Below are 19,970 nucleotides of genomic sequence, written 5' to 3'. Positions count from 1 at the left end.
TCAGGTGTTCCAGACATTTTGCATTGTCTGCTCTTGAATAAACTGCAGAGGTGTGTATTAATTTGTTCACAGAAGCAAACTTATCCACTACTCACATTTGGCTCACTTTGGTTTAGTTCAGGAGTTGCCTGTGAACCAGCTTTAGGGAGCTGGGGATGGGTGATTGTGTTGCATATCAAGGGGGTTTTCTGAGTGTCTATTAGATTGTGATGGTGAAGGTGCATGGTGTGTGAGTCTGAGATGAATGGCAGAATTTAGAAGCTTGAAGCTCGTTTCTACAAACTTGAAATGCAGGATAATTCTTTTCACATGCCAGTTTCTTTATCCAAGCTAGGGCACTCAAAAACCACCACCAGAGGTTAAATAAGGAGGCACACACTTACATGGGAGTTTCTATAGAATTTCATAGTTAACCCCACTGAACTCAAGATGGTTTATTTCAAAGCAGATATATAGGATTGTACTGCAAGTTACATTTAAATCTTCTACCTTTAGTTAACAGATACATGTGCCCCATCAGCCACAAAAGCATTAATGAGACATCGCTCAGTATACCCCACTAATGTCAACCTGAGAGTGAAAGGTCCTCTTCCTGCTGGAAAAGAATGGGTAGGATTCCCTTCATGGAGCATTTGGTTCTTAATTGCTCCATCCTATTGTTTCATGTCTTATCTTAAAACAGAAACTGAATCTGGTAAATAGTCTGACCGGATAGCTATTTCTCTCCAGTAAAACTGCTTGGTGGTAGCACAAATGGAGTGGAAAGCTCATTTCCCAGTTCCACTGTTAAATAAAATATTGTCAAAGTCCAAATCAGAGAACCACAATGACGAGGAACTAAACTTTATTGTTAAACGTTGATGCCTAAATATATATTAATAAGTATCGATGGGAAATTTTTATACTTCAAAAACATCAAGATGATATTGCTGCTAGATAATTTTACCATTGTAGGGCTGTTGTGATGTTATAATCACCATTCCAAGCCTGCCATGGTCTGTTTTGAAAAACAGCAACAATGCAAAGTTAAAAGATAGCCGGGCTGTGTTAAAAACTTCATTGTAGTTCTTGTTGCAGCATTGAAATTCCAGCGCAGGGTAATGTGACAGTTTCATCACTAAGGAAGAATATTTGCCCACTGAGTAACGAGTCTGAAACCAAGAAAACTGAAAATTTCAAAAACTGTCTTTTTTGTAATTATTTCACTAATCTTAAGAGCACTTGTGGATAACCTCCATGTGGCCCACTGCAGGTGGCCAAGTCACCCTCCTGCCGTTGAATTCATCCCTTTGCTGAATTTTACCTAGCGCTCCCCTCCTCACTTCAGAAACAAATCACATTTCTCTCAGCTTGCCAAACAGCTTTAGGGCAGGCCGTGAGGAGAATGCTGAGACAGAGCTATCCCTCTCTGAATGTAAACTGCATCCCTCCCAGCCTACCAAGCAACTGGCAAGCAGAGGCATGCGTGGATGTGACAGGGAGCAAAGGCACTCCGGGAGAGCCATGGTGTGGGCCTCCCCCCATAAATCATGCCGCAGTAGGTGAGGTCCAGCGCCGAGGGCCTTCTGGCAGTTCCCTCACTGCGAGAAGCCAAGTTACAGGGAACCAGGCAGAGGGCCTTCTCGGTGGTGGCGCCTGTCCTGTGGAACGCCCTCTCACCAGATGTCAAAGAGAACAACAACTACCAGACTTTTAGAAGACATCTGAAGGCAGCCCTGTTTAGGGAAGCTTTTAATGTTTGGACTACTGTATTTTAATATTTTGTTGGAAGCCACCCAGAGTGGCTGGGGAAACCCAGCCAGATGGGCGGGGTATAAATAAAAAAAATATTATTATTCTCTCCCTGCTGGAGTGGAGAGAGTATTTGAAAGCCCTGTGTGCATATGCCCAGGTCACTGGCATATGGCCCCTGAGCACTCACCCACTGTTGCTTGGGGGCAAAATGGTTGCTCACCCCTAATTTAGAGGGGAACGCTGCAACTGATCAGTAGCAGACCAGCTAAATCTGCTTCAGGTGTCAAATGCAGCAAGAAGTGTCGACAGCAGTTCCTCCTCAACCACAAGGGTTCAGTGTAGGAGCCCTGGCAGGAAGAAAAGGGGTAATCGATTTATCTTCCACTTGTTTCCAGAATGGATGCAACCTCAGCTAAAGCCGTTCCGGTCCTCTCCTACCCCAATCTCTCAAATTATTGCTATACCAGTAATCCTTGACCTGTTGTCTTAATGGTGAGGTAGGCAGTGCCATGAAACTATTTTGGACTATGACACCATTGCCGGTGGCCTCCATACAATTGGCAAGGAAGCCAGTGAGTTATAAATTTCAGGGTCTTCAATTTTGGAAGATGCACTGAGGTCTGCACAGTGTGGTAGGAACCAGTTATCAGAAAGTACATACTCTTCAAACGGAGTTTCCGCGCTTAAATGCAATTAAATTACTTACGTTAACCAGGTAGCTTGTGGGGTAGTATAACTCTAAAATGAGAGGTTGGGCTTTCTGAAACCAGCTGAGTGGTAGGAGCCTTCCCCCCTTGAGGATAGTTGGGGGGTCTGCTGTCATAGATGTTGCTTGTTAAGACTGGTGAAAGGCATGTTAAGGATGGATGTTGCTTTGTGAAGCACTTCTGCGTGCCCTGTTAATCTATATAAAGCGCATCTCTTCTAACCGGCAGAGGACTGCTTTGGCCATTAAGTTCCGGCTGGCACTTCCACTTCTGGTGACAAAAAAAGCATTGCGAAACTAGTAAAGAACAGAGATGGGAGCAAGCTTCATTAACCACGAACCCCCAAATTTGGGATCCCCTGCAAACTTGTGCCATAGTTTTGCAGCTTCCTCCAAGCTGAGTAACTGATACATTCGTTGCAAAACTCTGTCAAAGCTTTGAAGGCGATCCCAAATTTCAGGGTTCATAGTTAATGAAGCTATGGGAGCAGGCTGATTCAGGAGACAAGAGCTGATGTAATTCAAGTAGAGTTTAGCTCACATCTGGGATATTAAGTTGGGTTCTCTACTCTTTCGCTGGATGATGGAAGAGCAGCTTCAATGATTACCAGCTTTCCAAGTTGCCACCCTGTTCCTCATTAGCATCTAGGAGTTTACTAAGCAGGCATATGACAGTGGCCTTCAAATATCTGAAAGGCTGCCACACAGAAGATGGAGCAGATGTGTTCTCTCTTGTTCCAGAAGGCAGGACCAGAACTAATGGGAGGGAGTTGCATGGGTGGAGATTTCTACTGTTCCTGCCATTGGTTTCCTTCTTTTCTATTGTGTCTGTAAATCACTGTGAGTCATTTCCAGGAGAACCTTACAAAGAGCATCTTTACAACATCAGAAGAACATCAGAGCATATAGGATTTCAACTACGCTCAGCCAATGTTAAGGAGAAGATTTCTGGCTGAAAGGGCAGTGGGGACCACAGGATGGCCCTGTAAAAAGCTCTAAACATTTAGCCTTTATAGAATTTCTCTTCCCAAACATTAAAACAACATTTTGAAACAACTTGGGTTGCGTAAACATCTCCAAGGGTTGGAGTTTACCCCCAAAGGCACACACTTCCCATTGTCTCCCGAGAGAGACAGATGTCAACAATAAACATCTCTCTCCAAAAGTATTTTAAGGGACTGCAAAGTCTTCAAAATAAAGTAACTTGCTCAAAGTGTGTGAGAGTGTTGGGGGTGGGTGGGTGGGGAGTTTTGTGGCCGTCTGTGCAGTAAAGGCCACCAGTTTGTCCTGCACAGAAAAGCAATAAAGGATATTTGCTTCCACGGGTAGGAAAAGAGTTTCCGTTTCTGTGTAAATTTCAATCCGATGGGAAACTTCACCTGCTCCCTCACTGCCTTCTACTCCAATAGCCATAGCATAAATATCGACTTCCAGCTCTGTTTGCAACCCAGAAGCTACCTATAAAAAAAGATCATTAAAATTGAGCAACGCTGAACCTCCTCATGAATGGTTTTTCTCACATCATGCAGGAGGATACCAGAAATTGTAACAGTTAAAAAAAAAGGATGAAGCTGAAAGTACCCCAGATTAGTTGGACTCACATTGAGGGCTGTTTGCTTTACCAAAAAGTGAACAAGGACCAATGGATGAGGAATGGGAGAACCTCGCCCACAACGTTCAAGATGGTGCTGCCTCATAGCAAGATGCATGGATGTTACAAAACAGGATGTTACATCAATAGAATCCTCTTTACCAGCCTTACTATAGAGCAAGTAGCTCCCAATGTGAGCAACAAGCTGTGTGCAGAGAATTCAAATGCACCTTTTTTTTAAAAAAAGGGATGTGTGCTCTGCACTGTTTGCTGTAGAAGAATGGGCAGTAGCATACCAGAAGCCCCTTTGGATAAATTATTCTGAGGACTGTCCTTCGATCAAACAATTGGAATGTCTTTTGGCTTAGTGGCCTTTTTAAAACCAAATGATGTTTCTCATTGCCGCTGGGGTGGGTGGTGGTGGTTAAGAATCAGAAAATAAAATTCCCTTTTTCTTTCTTTTTAACAGAGAAGGAAAATAAAGAGCTGCAGATTTAGAAGAGCGGGGAAGTAAAGGAGGCAGGAGTTCAGAAAAATCTTAAGCAAGAGAGCTGCTCTTCTTAGGCAAGGCAGGAAAAGCAACTGGAGGGGATGACCATGTGCGCCTGCCTCGTGATAGATTTGTCAGGATTATGAGAGCTGAAACTGAGATTCAGGTAGTGTTTCATAGCTTCGAATGCCTTTTTCAGAAAGCTGCTGCCACTGCAGTATTGGAAACTCCTCCCTCCTAAGCAACTTCTTGAAACATTGAGGACCCCAGCACATGGAAAAAACACGACAAACACCCCCTGACTTACAGGCCCTGGTGTGTAGCACACTCGCAATCCAGTACGGGGTGGTGGTTGTTTCACCCGAAACCTGCCAAGAAACAAAGTGAGCTAGCTTGTTGGTTGGGACTGACAGGATCGGGAAGTAAGAAAATAGCAGAAACATAGAATCTTTTGGTTTTTTCATGATTGCCAAGATTTCTCTGCACCCCTTTATCATTTTGTGGAAGTCTTGCCGAACATGTTGGAGCAAGGAAACAAATATGGTGTTTCGAATAAATAAATATGCCAACCTGCAGAAATTCATCCCGATGTTCTTCAAGACTACTATGGTTTTGTAGGTGCAGCCTTCCTTGAGAACCCCAAATGACACCTTAGGTGGGATGAGAAGAAAGCCGGACATTTGCTGCGAAGTTGCTGTAGCAGAGCATGTGTGAACCTTGCCAGAAACGGGATCTTCACCCTGCATGAATGAGAAGCACGGATTAGGGAGGCCAAACATACTCCTAATTTGAAGGCAAGCTGGCATGAGAAAAATGACCCATTATCAAGCAATCCTCCATTCACAGAACTCGTACGCTTCACAGTAGACTGGCGCTCTGTGCCCAGAACCCCAACTCAGATGCCTAACAACCAGCGTCAGACACCGATGGGCACCTGCCAGCGCTGCCAGTGGTACTCTGCCCAGTGGCAACCTGGGCCCCTGCCTAGCACTGTTACCTCCCCAGAATCTCCACAGGGCACAGATGCTTTGCTTGCTGCTCCTGCAAGCTAATTACTTCTGTGGAAAGAATAGGGTGAGATGTTACCCAGTGGTGATGGGCAGCAGAACTGATTATAGAAGCTATGCTGGCAATTGGTCTGGGTCTCTGGGTGATGGCCACCATCTTGGATTTTCCCAATATATGATGCCTGATGTTGCGTATTGCCTCTTGGGGAACCCAGTATTTATTTAGTCAACAAAACATGTAAACTGCTCAACTGTAATAATCCTCTAAGAGGTTTGCAAGAAATATGGTGGCCTTCACACATGGAACAGAGCCAAGGCCAGCTCTGCTCCCACCAGCTCTGCTGCCAGCAGCCCCTGGGGCCAGCCCTTGTCCCTAACATTATATTCCAAGCAATATGGCAGTTTTTGTTGGGTAGAAATAACGCAAGTTGAATGTTTAAGCGGATCTACAATGGCTGACCTAGAGCTGATGGCCTGCCATGTGGAAATGCATGGAACCGTTCACAAGGCTGATTCGTCATCACATACAGATGCAAAGGAAAAAGTCCAATTGTATTGGCTTCAGCACGGGGAAACTCGTGCAAAATCAGCCCTTCAGTTTGGGGCTGAGTGGGGACCTAGAGGCTACAGCAAATTCCCATCAACCACTCACACAGAGTGACCGTCTATGAAGACAGGATGCACCTTACACTGAGCCAGGCAATTATCCTTCCAGCCTAGAGTTGTCAATAGCTTTCTGACATCTCTTGCAGAGAGAAGTCTTTCCCAACCCGATTACCCAAGTTCTTTTAATTGGAGATAGAGATAGCAGAGATCAAAACACGTGAGCTGCCATTGAACTCATAGAATCATAGAGTTGGAAGAGACCACAAGGGCCATCGAGTCCAACCCCTTGCCAAGCAGGAAACACCATCAGAGCACTCCTGACATATGGTTGTCAAGCCTCTGCTTAAAGACCTCCAAAGTAGGAGACTCCACCACACTCCTTGGCAGCAAATTCCACTGTCGAACAGCTCTTACTGTCAGGAAGTTCTTCCTAATGTTTAGGTGGAATCTTCTTTCTTGTAGTTTGGATCCATAGCTCCGTGTCCGCTTCTCTGGAGCAGCAGAAAACAACCTTTCTCCCTCCTCTATGTGACATCCTTTTATATATTTGAACATGACTATCATATCACCCCTTAACCTCCTCTTCTCCAGGCTAAACATGCCCAGCTCCCTTAGCCGTTCCTCATAAGGCATCGTTTCCAGGCCTTTGACCATTTTGGTTGCCCTCCTCTGGACACGTTCCAGTTTGTCAGTGTCCTTCCTGAACTGTGGTGCCCAGAACTGGACACAGTACTCCAGGTGTGGTCTGACCAGAGCAGAAGACAGTGGCACTATTACTTCCCTTGATCTAGATGCTATACTCCTATTGATGCAGCCCAGAATTGCATTGGCTTTTTTTTTCTGTGCAGCCTCCCTCTGCTTCTGATTGGCTCTGGTATTTCTCAATGGCCAATGCAAGGCTGGAGGCAGACTGTCATTTTTTAAGGTGCTAAGTGTAGCGCAAGAAAGCCACTTTCATTTTGTCCCACCATTATCTTAGGCTAAATGGATTGTGCAGGTTTCTAAGCACTATTACATCAGTATAATAGCAGATGGTGCATCTTAAGAAAAAAAAGTGTTTTAAGAAAGAAGTTATACTTCTACCGCTTGTATTCATGGTTAGGGCAGAAATGGTGGAACAGTGGAAGATCAACTTTCTTACCTTTCGCCTGGGTACAGAGTGTGTCTTGTCTCTCTGTATGGACACAGGCAATTTCACCTTCTCTTTCCTTGGGGATCCTGCTGCATCCACCAGAAGAGACTGGAGTTTTGGCTCAAAGACAATCTCCAATCTACTCTCAGACATTTCTGTTAAAAACGAAGAGAGTTCCAAGGCTGACTGCAGACTCTGCACGAGTCCAGTTCTACAGTTCTTGCACAATTAACAGAGAGCTATTCATTTTTCTTTTCTGAAATGCATGCACGGCATGCATCCAAATATCTGATCAAATCCCAACGACCCTTTCTGGGAGGTGTCCCCTATCTTACGTGGCTTGTTTCGGGGCCAAACTAGATGTGGTATATCAGCAGACCCATTTGTTTAAACCAAGGTGTGGGCTGACCATGAATAAAGAAAGACACAATCACAAACAAAGGAAAGGATAGGTAAAAGGTAAAGGGACCCCTGACCATTAGGTCCAGTCGTGGCTGACTCTGGGGTTGCGGTGCTCATCTCACTTTATTGGCCGAGGGAGCCGGCGTACAGCTTCCGGGTCATGTGGCCAGCAGGACTAAGCCGCTTCTGGCGAACCAGAGCAGCGCACGGAAACGCCGTTTACCTTCCCGCCGGAGTGGTACCTATTTATCTACTTGCACTTTGACGTGCTTTCGAACTGCTAGGTTGGCAGGAGCAGGGACCGAGCAACGGGAGCTCACCCCGTCGCGGGGATTCAAACCGCCGACCTTCTGATCGGCAAGTCCTAGGCTCTGTGGTTTAACCCACAGCGCTACCCACGTCCCTTAAAAGGATAGGTACATGGGGCCAAATTTGTAGAACAAAAGGGGAACGTGGATTAGGGGATCCTAAGGCTCTTGTATAGGAAACTGCTTACTTTCCTATAGCCTCTTGTTCGAGGTACATTTCTGCAAGCCAGTCTTACTTTTGGTACCCAAGGACAAAGTGTCTAAGGCTCTAAGGGGATAAGCTCAGGGAAGGTAAGACGTGGATGGGAGCGACAGTGTATCATCCCACCATCCCTACACTCCTTAAACCAAACTTCCATCTCTTTTCCATGTGATTGGAACAGACATAGGTTTAAGCATGCTGATCTGCTTGCAGTAATATTTACTTGGACGTTAAAAGTGGATTAGCCATCTTGGGCTGCGTGCGGCTCTTTTTATTTGTTTTAGCTCAGAGTAACTTAAATTTCATTCCCACCCTTATTATTAGCTACTTAAGGTTGTCTCACTTCCCTACATTTTCTCATATTCTTTTTCATCCCATCATCTTTCAAAGATGAAATGTGCTTTGAAAATTCAAGAGTGTTCTATTTTTTTCTGGGAACTGGAATACATTTTTTAAAAAACCACACCTAAGCAAATCAATAAAACATAAAAAGAACCCTTGATCCAAAAGTAGTAGCAGTCCTAATTGCAGAAGGCATGACTGTTTTTTTATTTATTTTGGAAGAAATATCCCTGAAACAACATGCTACAAGTAAGAATACTTGGTATTTATATAGCTCTCTTCCAGTGCTATCCTATGCTGCAGTTATGTCCTTTCTTAAGAGCAAAGCTGCTAGCCTGTAAACATTGGCTCCACAAATCGGCTTCTTCAAGTTTCTCCTTTGATACTTTTTCTGAACTATCCATTCTATGATACCAACAAGCTTTTGTAATTTAAGGACTGTGGGCAAACAGCAATACGTTTAGACTTAAAGGTTATATTCGTAAAAGGTAAACTAACTGTAGGTACCAAAATTGGGCATCTATCACCCTGTGAAGCATTGTACAGTTTTGTGCTCCAAGGCCTAGTTTCAGAAATTTGTGCCGTTTTAATCTCAGAAATATAGAACACTTCAGAAGGTCTCAGAAAAGTTTCAGAGACAGATTCTTGGTAGCAGTTCCCTCTGTATGGAATGCCCTCCTTGAATGTAGGCAGCCCTGCATGGGGAAGGTTTTAATGTTTGAAGGGCAGAGTACAAATAACAAAATTACGATTATAATTATGATTATGTGAGGCGTGTCTCCCTCCCTCATAATTATTCTGGAGGAATTTAAAGATGTCCCTACTCAACCAGGTATTTCATAGCTCAAATCCACTATTATTGGCACCCTTGAAATTAACTGTGAGATGATTGTTCCTTTGGGTTCCTTTGGGAAGAGTGAGTTGGAAATAAATTAAGTAAATGAGATTTGTTTCTATTAGTAAATGGAGTACATATTATGAAGGCACGTCAAGTCTCCAGTGCTTTACCATCCAAAGGAAACTAGCACTAAGTGCTGTCTCTAGTTTTCTACAGCAGCTCAACTTTGGCTCCTCCCTAAGGTAAAGGTAAAGGGACCCCTGACCATTAGGTCCAGTCGTGGCCAACTCTGGGGTTGCGGCGCTCATCTCGCTTTATTGGCCGAGGGAGCCGGCGTACAGCTTCTGGGTCATGTGGCCAGCAGGACTAAGCCGCTTCTGGCGAACCAGAGCAGCGCACGAAAACACCGTCTACCTTCCCACCGGAGCAGTACCTATTGATCTACTTGCACTTTGACGTGCTTTTGAACTGCTAGGTTCAAAACCCACAGCGCCACCCGCGTCCCTTTGCCTCCTCCCTAGGGGTAGTCAAATATCATGAAGGTCTGCTCATCTATCACTGTGTCAGCATGCAAGCCTGCCAGTTCTCAACTGCTGACAAAACTTTTATTTGTTGCCACGTCTAATTTATGACTTCCTTTTCCAAGTGACCTGCTGAAATACTTTACCTGTTGTGGAGAACTCTGGGTAAACTTCAGCACAGATTACAGAATAACCTGATGAATTAGTGAGCGTAGGGCCCGAAGTCTTGCTTCTGCCTGACAGCTCCAGCGTTCCTAGAGAAATATAATAGCGACATTGACAAGCTAATAGTTACACTGACAAACTAACAATATTACAAACTTAGGGCAATCCCCGCCCCGGGGGGATTGAGGTGTTTCGGAGCCAAAACGTCTGAGTTCCAGGGCGTTTGGGATCCAAGATATGACTGTAATTCAGTTTTACTAGCAAATCAGAGGTTAGACTAATCCCTTAGAAGAGCGTTCGCATGGCACACCTACATACCGCAGCCAACACACTAACGTGTTACGGCACACACGTGGGACAACTCTGATCTAGTACAACCGCCTGCAATGCAGGAATATGCAGCAATGCAAGAATGTGAAGCTGCCCCATATGGGAATCGAACCTGCAACCTTGGTGTTATCAGTAGCACGCTGGAACCAACTGAGCTATCCAGGCCAAATGTGTGAAGCTGTCCTGGAAGGGGCGGGTGGGGGAAGGAACTGGCCTCTTTATGTGATGCTTCTTATGTGCCCTGTTGTGCTCTATAGTGGTACACAAGGAGCATGAGAAAATGCTGTGCAACTTGCAGACACTGCCACCATGTCCAGCTATGGAGGATGTAAGGGCAAGTGGGGACCCAGCACTCCCAAATTCAAGAGAGGGTCATTTAGTGTTGCAGCGTTACCTAGATTGCTTTCACCCGATTCTGTAATTGTATCCAGCAATGGTCCCTTCTTTCCTTTCTTTGAGAATGGAGGGAGCTTTTTCGAAAGACTTTCAACATCAGGAAGCTTTAAAGAAAAAACAGAGGAGGAAATTAACTTTCTAACAAAAACAGTCAAAACACGAGTAAAAAATTTATGTCCACCAGTGCCGTACACACAATTCCGTAAGTCTGAGCAGTGAGAAGGGCAAAGTTATTAGGAGCAGGTTGTCAGTAGCCCAGCACAGTGTAAATGAGGTGTTTGTATTAGCCCAACTCTGCTAAACTTTCACATCCCAATTACCTTCTTCAGAAATTCCATGCCAAATTCTGAACTGAAATAGGGGGGGATGACTTTGTTCCTTATCTTCATAAGACACTCCTTTCCATCCTCAATTTCCTGCCTAATTGGAAGGAAAAGAAGAAATCCACAACACTATGACGATTTTACTGTTTTATATTTATGACTGTTTTATAACCAGGAATTATGGATTGCCCATAGTTAAGTCTAGAACGTTAAAAAGTGAAAAACTGGGCAAATTTGCCCCACCGGGACAGGAGAAAAACCACCCCTCCTTTCTTTCTTTGTCGAGGGGACTTCACCTCCAGGGTGAAGTCAAACGGCTGCATTAGCAGCACCAAAGTGACCTCCCTGGGGTGCAAACCTGGCCAGTGTGCCTGGAGGTTCTGGGCTGCCCAGACAAGAAGACCCCACTCTTGGCCTCACTCATGTGGTCCAAAGGAAAGCAGAGCAATACTGTATTGCCCCAAATATAAGCTGCTCCTGAATATACTGTATTTTTCGCTCCATTAGATGCACTTTTTTCCTCCTAAAATGTAAGGGGATATGTGAGTACGTCTTATGGAGCGAATGGCGCTGCGTAGAGAGGTAGAGCTGTGCAGCGCCCCTTCAGCGAAGCGCGAGGAGGAACGGAGCCCCTTCTGTTCCTCCTCCCGCTTTGCTGAAGGGGCGCTGCGCAGCTCTCTCTCTCTGCGCAGCACCTGTCCTGCGAAGCCGAGGGAGAACTGCGCAGCGCCCCTTCAGCGACGCGCCTGTCCTGGCTTCTGCCTTAGCCCTGCGCAGCCTCTTTGGGCAGGGGGAGCCTTCATCCCGCTGCCCTGAGGAGGCTTGGCGCCGTTATCCCAGAAGCCAGAACAGCCACACGGTATCCCAGAAGCCAGATCCCTCTTGCTGTTCTGGCTTCTGGGATTCAGAATAATTTTTTCTTGTTTTCCTCCTCCCAAAACTAGGTGCGCCTTATGGTCTGGTGCATCTTTTGGAGCGAAAAATACGGTAAGCCACAGCTTTAAAATAGAAGGGGGGGAAAGGAAAAAAAATACCTGAATATAAGCCACTCCCTTCCTCAATGCTCCTGGCTGCATAATGGGGGAGAGACACTGCACTGCCAGCGGCCTTTCCCCTTCCTTGCTTTCTTCCTTCCTTCCTGTCCTTGGGGGAGAACTACGCTCCTGGTGCTGTTTGCCCCGCGCTCCTTGCTGCATACCGTAAGGTCATGAATATAAGCCACACTTTTAACTTTTCATGGTCAGAATTGGGGGGGGGGGAGTGTGGCTTATATTCGGGCCAATACGGTACATTTGGGACCAGCGTGGCTGCAGGAGTTGCCGGAAGGAGGCATACAAGGTTCCTTCCAACCACCTTAGGGACTTGTCGGATTTGCGTAGGGTTTATTCCTTAGCCCTCTCTTCTCCCGAAGATGTCCCGCAAGGCACCAGGGGTTTCCAAAATCTACAGACTCAACCACCTTCTTTCTCCCCCTGCACCCCACCCCAGCTTCCACTTAGGAACTTCTGAATCCTACCCTTAAACTAGCAGTACTGTTACCTGGTCTGCGCAAGCTTGACCTGCCAGAAAGATACATCCTGTGCCTCTTCCTGGCTGTACGAGAAGAAAGGAAGAAGTTCACCAAATATTATTCTTGAAATATGACACTGACATCTTATGCAAAGAAATAACACAATATATGAAATCTTTCAACAACTTTACCTTCACTTGTAAAGATTCCTGCAACTGGCAATTGGCCTGTAATAATGCCTGTGAGTAAAGAATTCACTCCCAATAGCCCCAGGAGCACTTTTTTACTTTAACGTAAAACACACATCATCAGAGCCTGTGATTTAGGGCCTAGCTAGGGAAGACGACGGAATCTGCGACAATTATGTTAGCATAATTGTCTAGCGGTCCAGATCAGGCTAATTACAACAGCACACACCTTACAGGTAATGAGTAAGTCATGGCTGTGCATTTATGACAACATCTTATTATACTGAACTCTTACCGGAACCTCTGCCAATATTCTTCTGTTTTCTTTGCAAGCGACTCCCTTGATGGATGGTGTGAGTGTGAAGCCACTGCCTGCTCATATATTTCAGCAATATGAGCTGTAAAGCCACAAGAGAAAGCGATGTAGCAACATGTCTCAATCTGTTCTGACATTCACATACCTGTGTAGTCTTCTGTTCTGCTGCTATCACCCGATTTTATACAGGTCTTACTTCTGCTTGATTGTCCACCAATGCAGAAATATACTAGATATGCATTTTTATGTATATCATAGAGCACAATTTATGTACATGCATATTTCAGCCATCAATAGATACTTGCGAATTAATTACTTCCCCTGTGTTTTTGTTTTCAAAGTTAAGAAATTTCCACAGGGGTAACTATTAATCTTTTGCAGCAAGAACACCAAAGAGCTTTGTGGCACAAGAACTTATTTTTCTGATTGTGAGCTGCAGAACCACTTTTTATGAGGAGAATTGTAAATGAGAGACCTTTAAAATGGTGGCACCTCTCCACGCATGGTCTATAAGAAGGAGGGAGGAAAGGGTTGGTGGAAGAGAAGCTTTACATCCACCAACCATTTTCACTGGCAATTCTCCTCCCCAGCAGTTCTTTAACAGATATTACTTAAGCACCAGCAACAGGATTTCCCTACTGGTCCCAAAATGCAATTATAAAAATAAAAAGCTAACACAGAATATTTCTGGCAGATGCAGAGAAATATTGCACACAAGACTCACTAGTGATTTTAAAAGAGCAAAGCACGTTTTCTCCCTCTTACCTCTGCTGCCTAGATCTTCTGAAGGTTCTTCAAGGTTAGGGAAAGACTGCAATGAAGAAACATAGCTTGAGTTGTGTAGTTCTAAATACGTATTTTCCATGGCATTTCAGCCACACCAAATATTTAACAAACAGCTATTATGGGGCTTACAGCCACCAAAGTCATTGGCGATACAGTGGTGTGTGTCATTCCTGCTGTCAATATGTGTGTCTGGAAGAAGATGACTATTTTGAGAGACCGGGATAGAAATATGAGGAAGATTTCCACTGCAGCACATTGCTCCTCTGCAGTCTAAAAATTAAACAGCAGACAGACCCATTATATGGATTCGTATAATTACCGCTTCTGTACTTTTTACTTTTTTCTGACCTGCAAGCAAGGTTTAGACTTATTACAAGTTATTGTAAGTTTAAATTAAGTCTGCTGCAACTGGATTTCTTATGCACTGTGCCAATCCTGAATGTACTAGATGTGTGACCATTATGCTCATTTGCCTTCAGTAGCAGTAAAGCTCTGCTGGATGAAATACAATTGCCTCTGTTTTTTGCAACGTGTTTAAGTTTTTACTCTGCTAACCAGACATTGGAATCTGCTCTGGATCAATATTGTATAGAATTTCAATGACAGTGGCACCAAGCCAGATGGATCTAATAGAGACATTTAGCCTAGCTGCTGGTGTTGCAGAAAAGATGTTTGTATCATACTCTGCCCTCCTTCTACCCTGACCAATTTCTGTTCCTTAGCTATCCCTCTACAACAGTTACCGCATTTTTCCGTGTATAACACACCCCTGTGTATAACACGCCCCTTATTTTGGGGGATTCAAATTTAAGAAAATGTGGGTGGGGGTTTCCAGAGTTGTTGACCTAAAAAAACCTCACCCGACAGACCAACGATGGCAATCATACATGTCACCGAAGCCACCAATTGTCTGCCTGCTCACCGCCATTCGCCAGCACAACAGCTGCAACAGCAGCCAATCGGCAGCAGCCCTTGCTTCAGCCACAAATCGACTGCCCTTCTGCAGATAACAATCTCCTGCTCGTGGCAGCAACCGCTCCCCTGCCCCACCTATTAACTGCCCATGTATAAGACAACCCCACTTTTTTTACATTAAAGGTAAAGGGACCCCTGACTATTAGGTCCAGTCGTGACCGACTCTGGGGTTGCGGCGCTCATCTTGCTTTATTGGCCGAGGGAGCCGGCGTATAGCTTCTGGGTCATGTGGCCAGCATGACTAAGTTGCTTCTGGTGAACCAGAGCAGCTCACGGAAACACCATTTACCTTCCCACCAGAGTGGTACTTATACTTGCACTTAGACGTGCCTTTGAACTGCTAGGTTGGCAGGAGCAGGGACCGAGCAACGGGAGCTCACCCCATCGCAGGGATTCAAACCACCGACCTTCTGATCAGCAAGTCCTAGGCTCTGTGGTTTAACCCACAGCGCCACCCATGTCCCTTTTTTTTACATTATTTTCTAATAAAACAATCTTGTGTTATACACCGAAAAGTACGGATGCCTTTGCAGTGCACAGCTGCTGTTAATGTCTCCCATCATCTTCATTTCCCTTTCCTTTTGTCGGCTGCAAGAGTGAGGGCATGGAAAGGAATCTCTGGCACCTGTCATCAAACATCTACTCTTCCACTCCATCCCCACAAAGAAACACCCATGCACCTTTGCAGCTTAGTTTTTAAAGCTCTTTTCTTCAACTCCTCTGCTCTGCAACCATGCTTTTTAATTTTTTATTTCTCCAATCAGCAATCAGATGTTGCCATGAATTTATGCCTTGAGTTCGGCAAGCATCACCTCCTACTTTGGAGCCATTTCCTGGTGAGGGAGCAGGGAATGAAAAGCTGCTTTTGCTAAGGCACACTTAGATAGTGTCACCTGTTACTTGCAATGGCTGTCAGGAACAGAATCTCATTTTGACCGCTCCGCCATTTACTCATCACCCACTCTTTTGTTTCTGTATTTTATTTCTGTGCCTTACTATCAAAGAAAAGAGTTCAAAGAAGTTCCATTTAAGTTTCTGATTCCAGCTGCAGCTGTGAACAGAGTGCAACTGGGCAGAAAAAAAGGTTCCTGTTACGAGACAATGAAGTGAATGAAGTGCAAACCCAGAGTTTTCTGGTTCAGAAGTAATGGTTGACAATGGGTCGCTACAAAGGGGAAGAAATAGGAGAATGTAAGGGAAGGAGAAAACAGACCCCAAGGTTTGGGGAAATGCAGAACTGAGCCACTGTTGTAATGAAGGCAGTGTCACTCTCCCTTATAAAGGGAATTTAAGGGAACCTGAATTTAAGGGAACAACGAAACATGCAGTCCTTACCATAACTAGCTTGAGAAGGTCAGCAGCGTTTTCCTTCTCTTCTTCCATTCGTGGATCTTTAATAGACATCTCTTCCATTTCTTCTTCTTCCTTCATGATTTTTTCAATGTACTCCTTAAAACCAGGGCAGTGGAGAAGAAACGGGAAAAATAAACTTTCTATAAAAAATGTTCATTAGAGTAAGCTGTGGTGAAAGTGAAAACTAACAGTTGGTTCTGTGTATGCATTTTAAAGCGTTTGTCAAATTACAATCTTTTTTTTTTCCTTTTCTTTTTGTAGAATCAGACCTATGTGAGCCAAACGGTGGGTTTTGAGAGTCGCTTCAAGTGTGGCGGTGTTTTGAGAGAACAGGGTACCTTTAATTTCCGGTTCCTTCACACTTCTATATTATCTGCCCCTTCTACATTGATATGGAAAGATTTTGCATCCCCCAGGGGAGGGAGACAGAAAAAATCTATTTTGTAAGTTATAGAGATACAGATAAACAGAATGAGGTGCTTCTGCTGCCTGCGTACTCCACACTATTTCTGTTCAAAGCTGTTCTGAGACAGTTACTGGTATGGAACACACATAACAATCCATTCACACAAAGTCATTTGAGTATGATTCTTTTCAGTTTGGTGTTGCCCGGCACACAAGACACTTCAAAAATCTGAAATAAATTAAAGTGAAAAAGCACGTTCAATGTGACTAAGATGCTTCTGGAACTGGTTCAAAGCTATCTGACCGCGGAGCTCCCTACGTATATCAAAATGCTTCTCTCCTTTCGTAAGAGATTTTGGCAGGTTCAGTGGTAAACCTGTAGAAGGTGCCAGGTTCAGTCCCCAGCATCACTCGTTAGATCAGAAACCTGATGGCAGCAAGTGATTGAAAAGACCCCGAAGAGCCACTGAGAATCAGTTCAAAGAGAACTGGACTAGATGGGCAACAGCTCTAGCCTGGTATAATAAGGCAGCTTACAATATGACAACTTTGCACTGGGGCAGATGAGCCTTCAAACTGAAGTACATTATGATGAAATAAATTGGTGTTTGTTTGATACACTAAACATTTCATGATGGAAAATAGAAGGAAAAGCCAAATGGACAAAAAGATGGGCAAAATGGGGGTGAGGGTGGACAAAAAGAATCACATTCCCACCCACATATTCATTAGTCTATTACAGTCATCATCATCATCATCATCACAACTTGTAACACTAGTGTCAGGGGTTCAGGAGCAGAGGCGAGGGCAAGGGAGGAAACAGAGAGCGAGGGGGAGGAGGCAGAAGAAAGGATGAGTGATGACGACGACCCGAGATCTCCGAGTCTGTCCAGTGAATCAGAAGATTCACAAAGAGGAGCACCAGTGGCAAGGGCAAGGGGGGAGACTAGGGGGACACCCCAGGAAGAAAGAGCCAGAGGGGACTCAGAGGGGAGCAGTTGGAGATCGGGACCAACGTCACCGCCAGAGAGGAGGAAAGAGGAAGAGCGCCAGGGATCAAGCGCTGGCAGCTCACAACAGGAGGGAGGGCACGAGTCAGGAGTGGCCACACCTTCATCGGGGAGCGAAGTGACGGTTAGACGGAAAGTGGAAGGTTGGGCGCGCGCGCCAAGTTCAAATGCACAGGAAGGTGGCGCAGTAGGCAGCCCGGAAAGGGAGCCAGGTCCTAAAGCCCGGCGCAAGGAGACAGGAGAGTCAGGGGGGTCAGCGTCAGAAGAATCCCGGAAGGAAGAGACCCAGGGGGGCAGAGGGACCCAGAGGAGAACTGTCAGGCGGAAAAGGTGGAGCAGGGCTAGGATATTAAGTTGGTGCGCAAGGGGCGGAGACTCAGACGGAGCTTCGCCGATCTAAGCATAAGACGTAGGGTTGCACGCAGCAGCTCGAGAATGGAGACTGTAACTCAATAAAGACTTTTATTTAACGATCGCTGGCTAGCGTGATCCTCTGTGAGCTGGGATCTGGAAGTAACCCTGACAACTAGTGACATATTTAAATGGCTGAATCTTCACACTGGCCCATATGTCGGGAAGTTCTTCCTCACTTTGATCCATGGAAGGTGTGAAATGACCAGTTTCACAAGTGCTTCTACATATGGCTGACCTGTGTGCTGAACCAACGAACTGAAAGTGACAGCCTTCTCAGTGTTGAGCCTTTGGTGTTTGTTTGATACACCAAACATTTCATGAAGGAAAATAGAAGGAAAAGCAAAATTCTGATTGCCTACTCAGAGTGACCACTGGATCGTTGGGGGAAAGGAACATAAAGGGCTTTGTTTTCCATATGAACCTTGATTAAACGAGAGGTCTTCCTGAGCTCTGGTGCAGTGCTGTAGTCTTAGTTCTTTTCTTTTCTTCTGGATCATTCATCAAGCCGGCCTCCTGGTCTGCCATCTGATCCTGCCTGGATTTTCACTCCTGACTCCTGACTTGTTCTTTAATTCTGATTCCTGATTTGCCTTCTGATATTGACTTGCTCATTGGTTCTAACCCATTAAGTGGAACTTCTGGGAATTTCTTGGACATCATTTAAAGAAGGAAGGGTGAGTCCTTTAATTCAAGCTTCTCTGAGCATTCAGGGTTTTTTAGCTGTACTATTGAAAGCTTAACAGATCGGCTGCGGGTTTGCTTCACTAGATCTTCACAGGGTTTGCCTTACCTTCACAGAAAGCTGCAATTTCTGCCTGAACTCATGAGTGACTGGCGAATACTGGATCAACCGGCGGATTTGGAGTATGTTTGGACATTTCTGAATAGGTGCAGGAGAACCTGCTAACTGCTTGAATTCTATGCACAGGCCTTTCCAAGCATTCATTCCAAATGGAGGGCCTGGAGTCTTTCTCTGAATCCAAATGACAAAGAGAAAATCGAGATTTTACTTGTCATGCATTTTAGTGGGACTTTCTTCTAGGCAATGTCTTCTGGATCAACCTATCAGAAAATCTGCTTTCAGCCAGTTGCATCAGAAAGCTTGCTATCATATAACACCTGTCCTGAAAGATCTACGTTGGCTCCCAGTACGTTTCCAACCACTAATCAAAGTGTTGGCGCTGACCTTTAAAGCCCTAAACGGCCTCAGTCCAGTATTCCTGAAGGAGCATCTCCACCCCCATCGTTCTATCCGGACACTGAGGTCCAGCTCCGAGGGCCTTCTGGAGGTTCCCTCACTGCAAGAAGCCAAGTTACAGGGAACCAGGCAGAGGGCCTTCTTGGTAGAGGCGCCCACCCTGTGGAATGCCATCCCATCAGATACTCTGTTTAATATTCTGTTGGAAGCTGCCCAGAGTGGCTGGGGAAATCCAGCCACATGGGTGGGGTATAAATTATTTTTCTTCTTCATTAATTTCATCATCATCATCATCATCATCATATGAACTATGTATTAGGGTAATAAACATAAAAGCCTGAATGATTATTGCTTTTGAACTTTGGATTATGTTGCTATTTATAATCATATGCCTCTCCTCATATGAAGCAGCCCAGACTCTGTGGTCATCATCTGAGGCCTCCCACAAGGAGTCTGGAGGATGGCAACACGAGAACAGGCCTTTTCTGTTGTGCATCAGTGACAGGAGGAGAAACAGTACAGTGGTACCTCTGGTTACGAACTTAATTCGTTCTGGAAGTATGTTCTTAACCTGAAACTGTTCTTAACCTGAAGCACCACTTTAGCTAATGGGGCCTCCTGCTGCTGCCACGCCGCTGGAGCACGATTTCTGTTCTCATCCTGAAGCAAAGTTCTTAACCCGAGGTACTATTTCTGGGTTAGCGGAGTCTGTAACCTGAAGT

The 19,970-nt window shown here is 45.1% G+C and overlaps 1 protein-coding gene across 1 annotated transcript in view; it reads right to left on the bottom strand.

Annotated features, from left to right (window-relative positions):
* Positions 1 to 827: 827 nt before the first annotated feature.
* SPAG17 (sperm associated antigen 17) overlaps positions 828 to 19,970 on the bottom strand; it is a 71,367-nt gene continuing 52,224 nt past the window's right edge. Inside the window, exons 36-49 of the mRNA XM_082206013.1 lie at positions 18,841 to 19,023; positions 16,204 to 16,317; positions 13,873 to 13,918; positions 13,087 to 13,189; positions 12,633 to 12,686; positions 11,091 to 11,190; positions 10,769 to 10,874; positions 10,026 to 10,133; positions 7,276 to 7,421; positions 5,092 to 5,261; positions 4,829 to 4,889; positions 3,754 to 3,898; positions 2,441 to 2,578; positions 828 to 1,151 (exon numbers count right to left, since the gene is read on the bottom strand). Of these exons, the coding sequence (XP_082062139.1) occupies positions 2,442 to 2,578; positions 3,754 to 3,898; positions 4,829 to 4,889; positions 5,092 to 5,261; positions 7,276 to 7,421; positions 10,026 to 10,133; positions 10,769 to 10,874; positions 11,091 to 11,190; positions 12,633 to 12,686; positions 13,087 to 13,189; positions 13,873 to 13,918; positions 16,204 to 16,317; positions 18,841 to 19,023 (1,473 nt within the window). The 3' untranslated portion in view covers positions 828 to 1,151; position 2,441. The remainder of the gene's footprint in view (positions 1,152 to 2,440; positions 2,579 to 3,753; positions 3,899 to 4,828; positions 4,890 to 5,091; positions 5,262 to 7,275; positions 7,422 to 10,025; positions 10,134 to 10,768; positions 10,875 to 11,090; positions 11,191 to 12,632; positions 12,687 to 13,086; positions 13,190 to 13,872; positions 13,919 to 16,203; positions 16,318 to 18,840; positions 19,024 to 19,970) is intronic.

Source organism: Podarcis vaucheri (assembly GCF_965113315.1).
Source record: "Podarcis vaucheri genome assembly, chromosome: 17".
NCBI classification, from domain to species: domain Eukaryota; kingdom Metazoa; phylum Chordata; class Lepidosauria; order Squamata; family Lacertidae; genus Podarcis; species Podarcis vaucheri.
The sequence above is the reverse complement of the archived record's forward strand: the minus strand, read 5'-3'. Positions and strand labels throughout refer to the sequence as shown.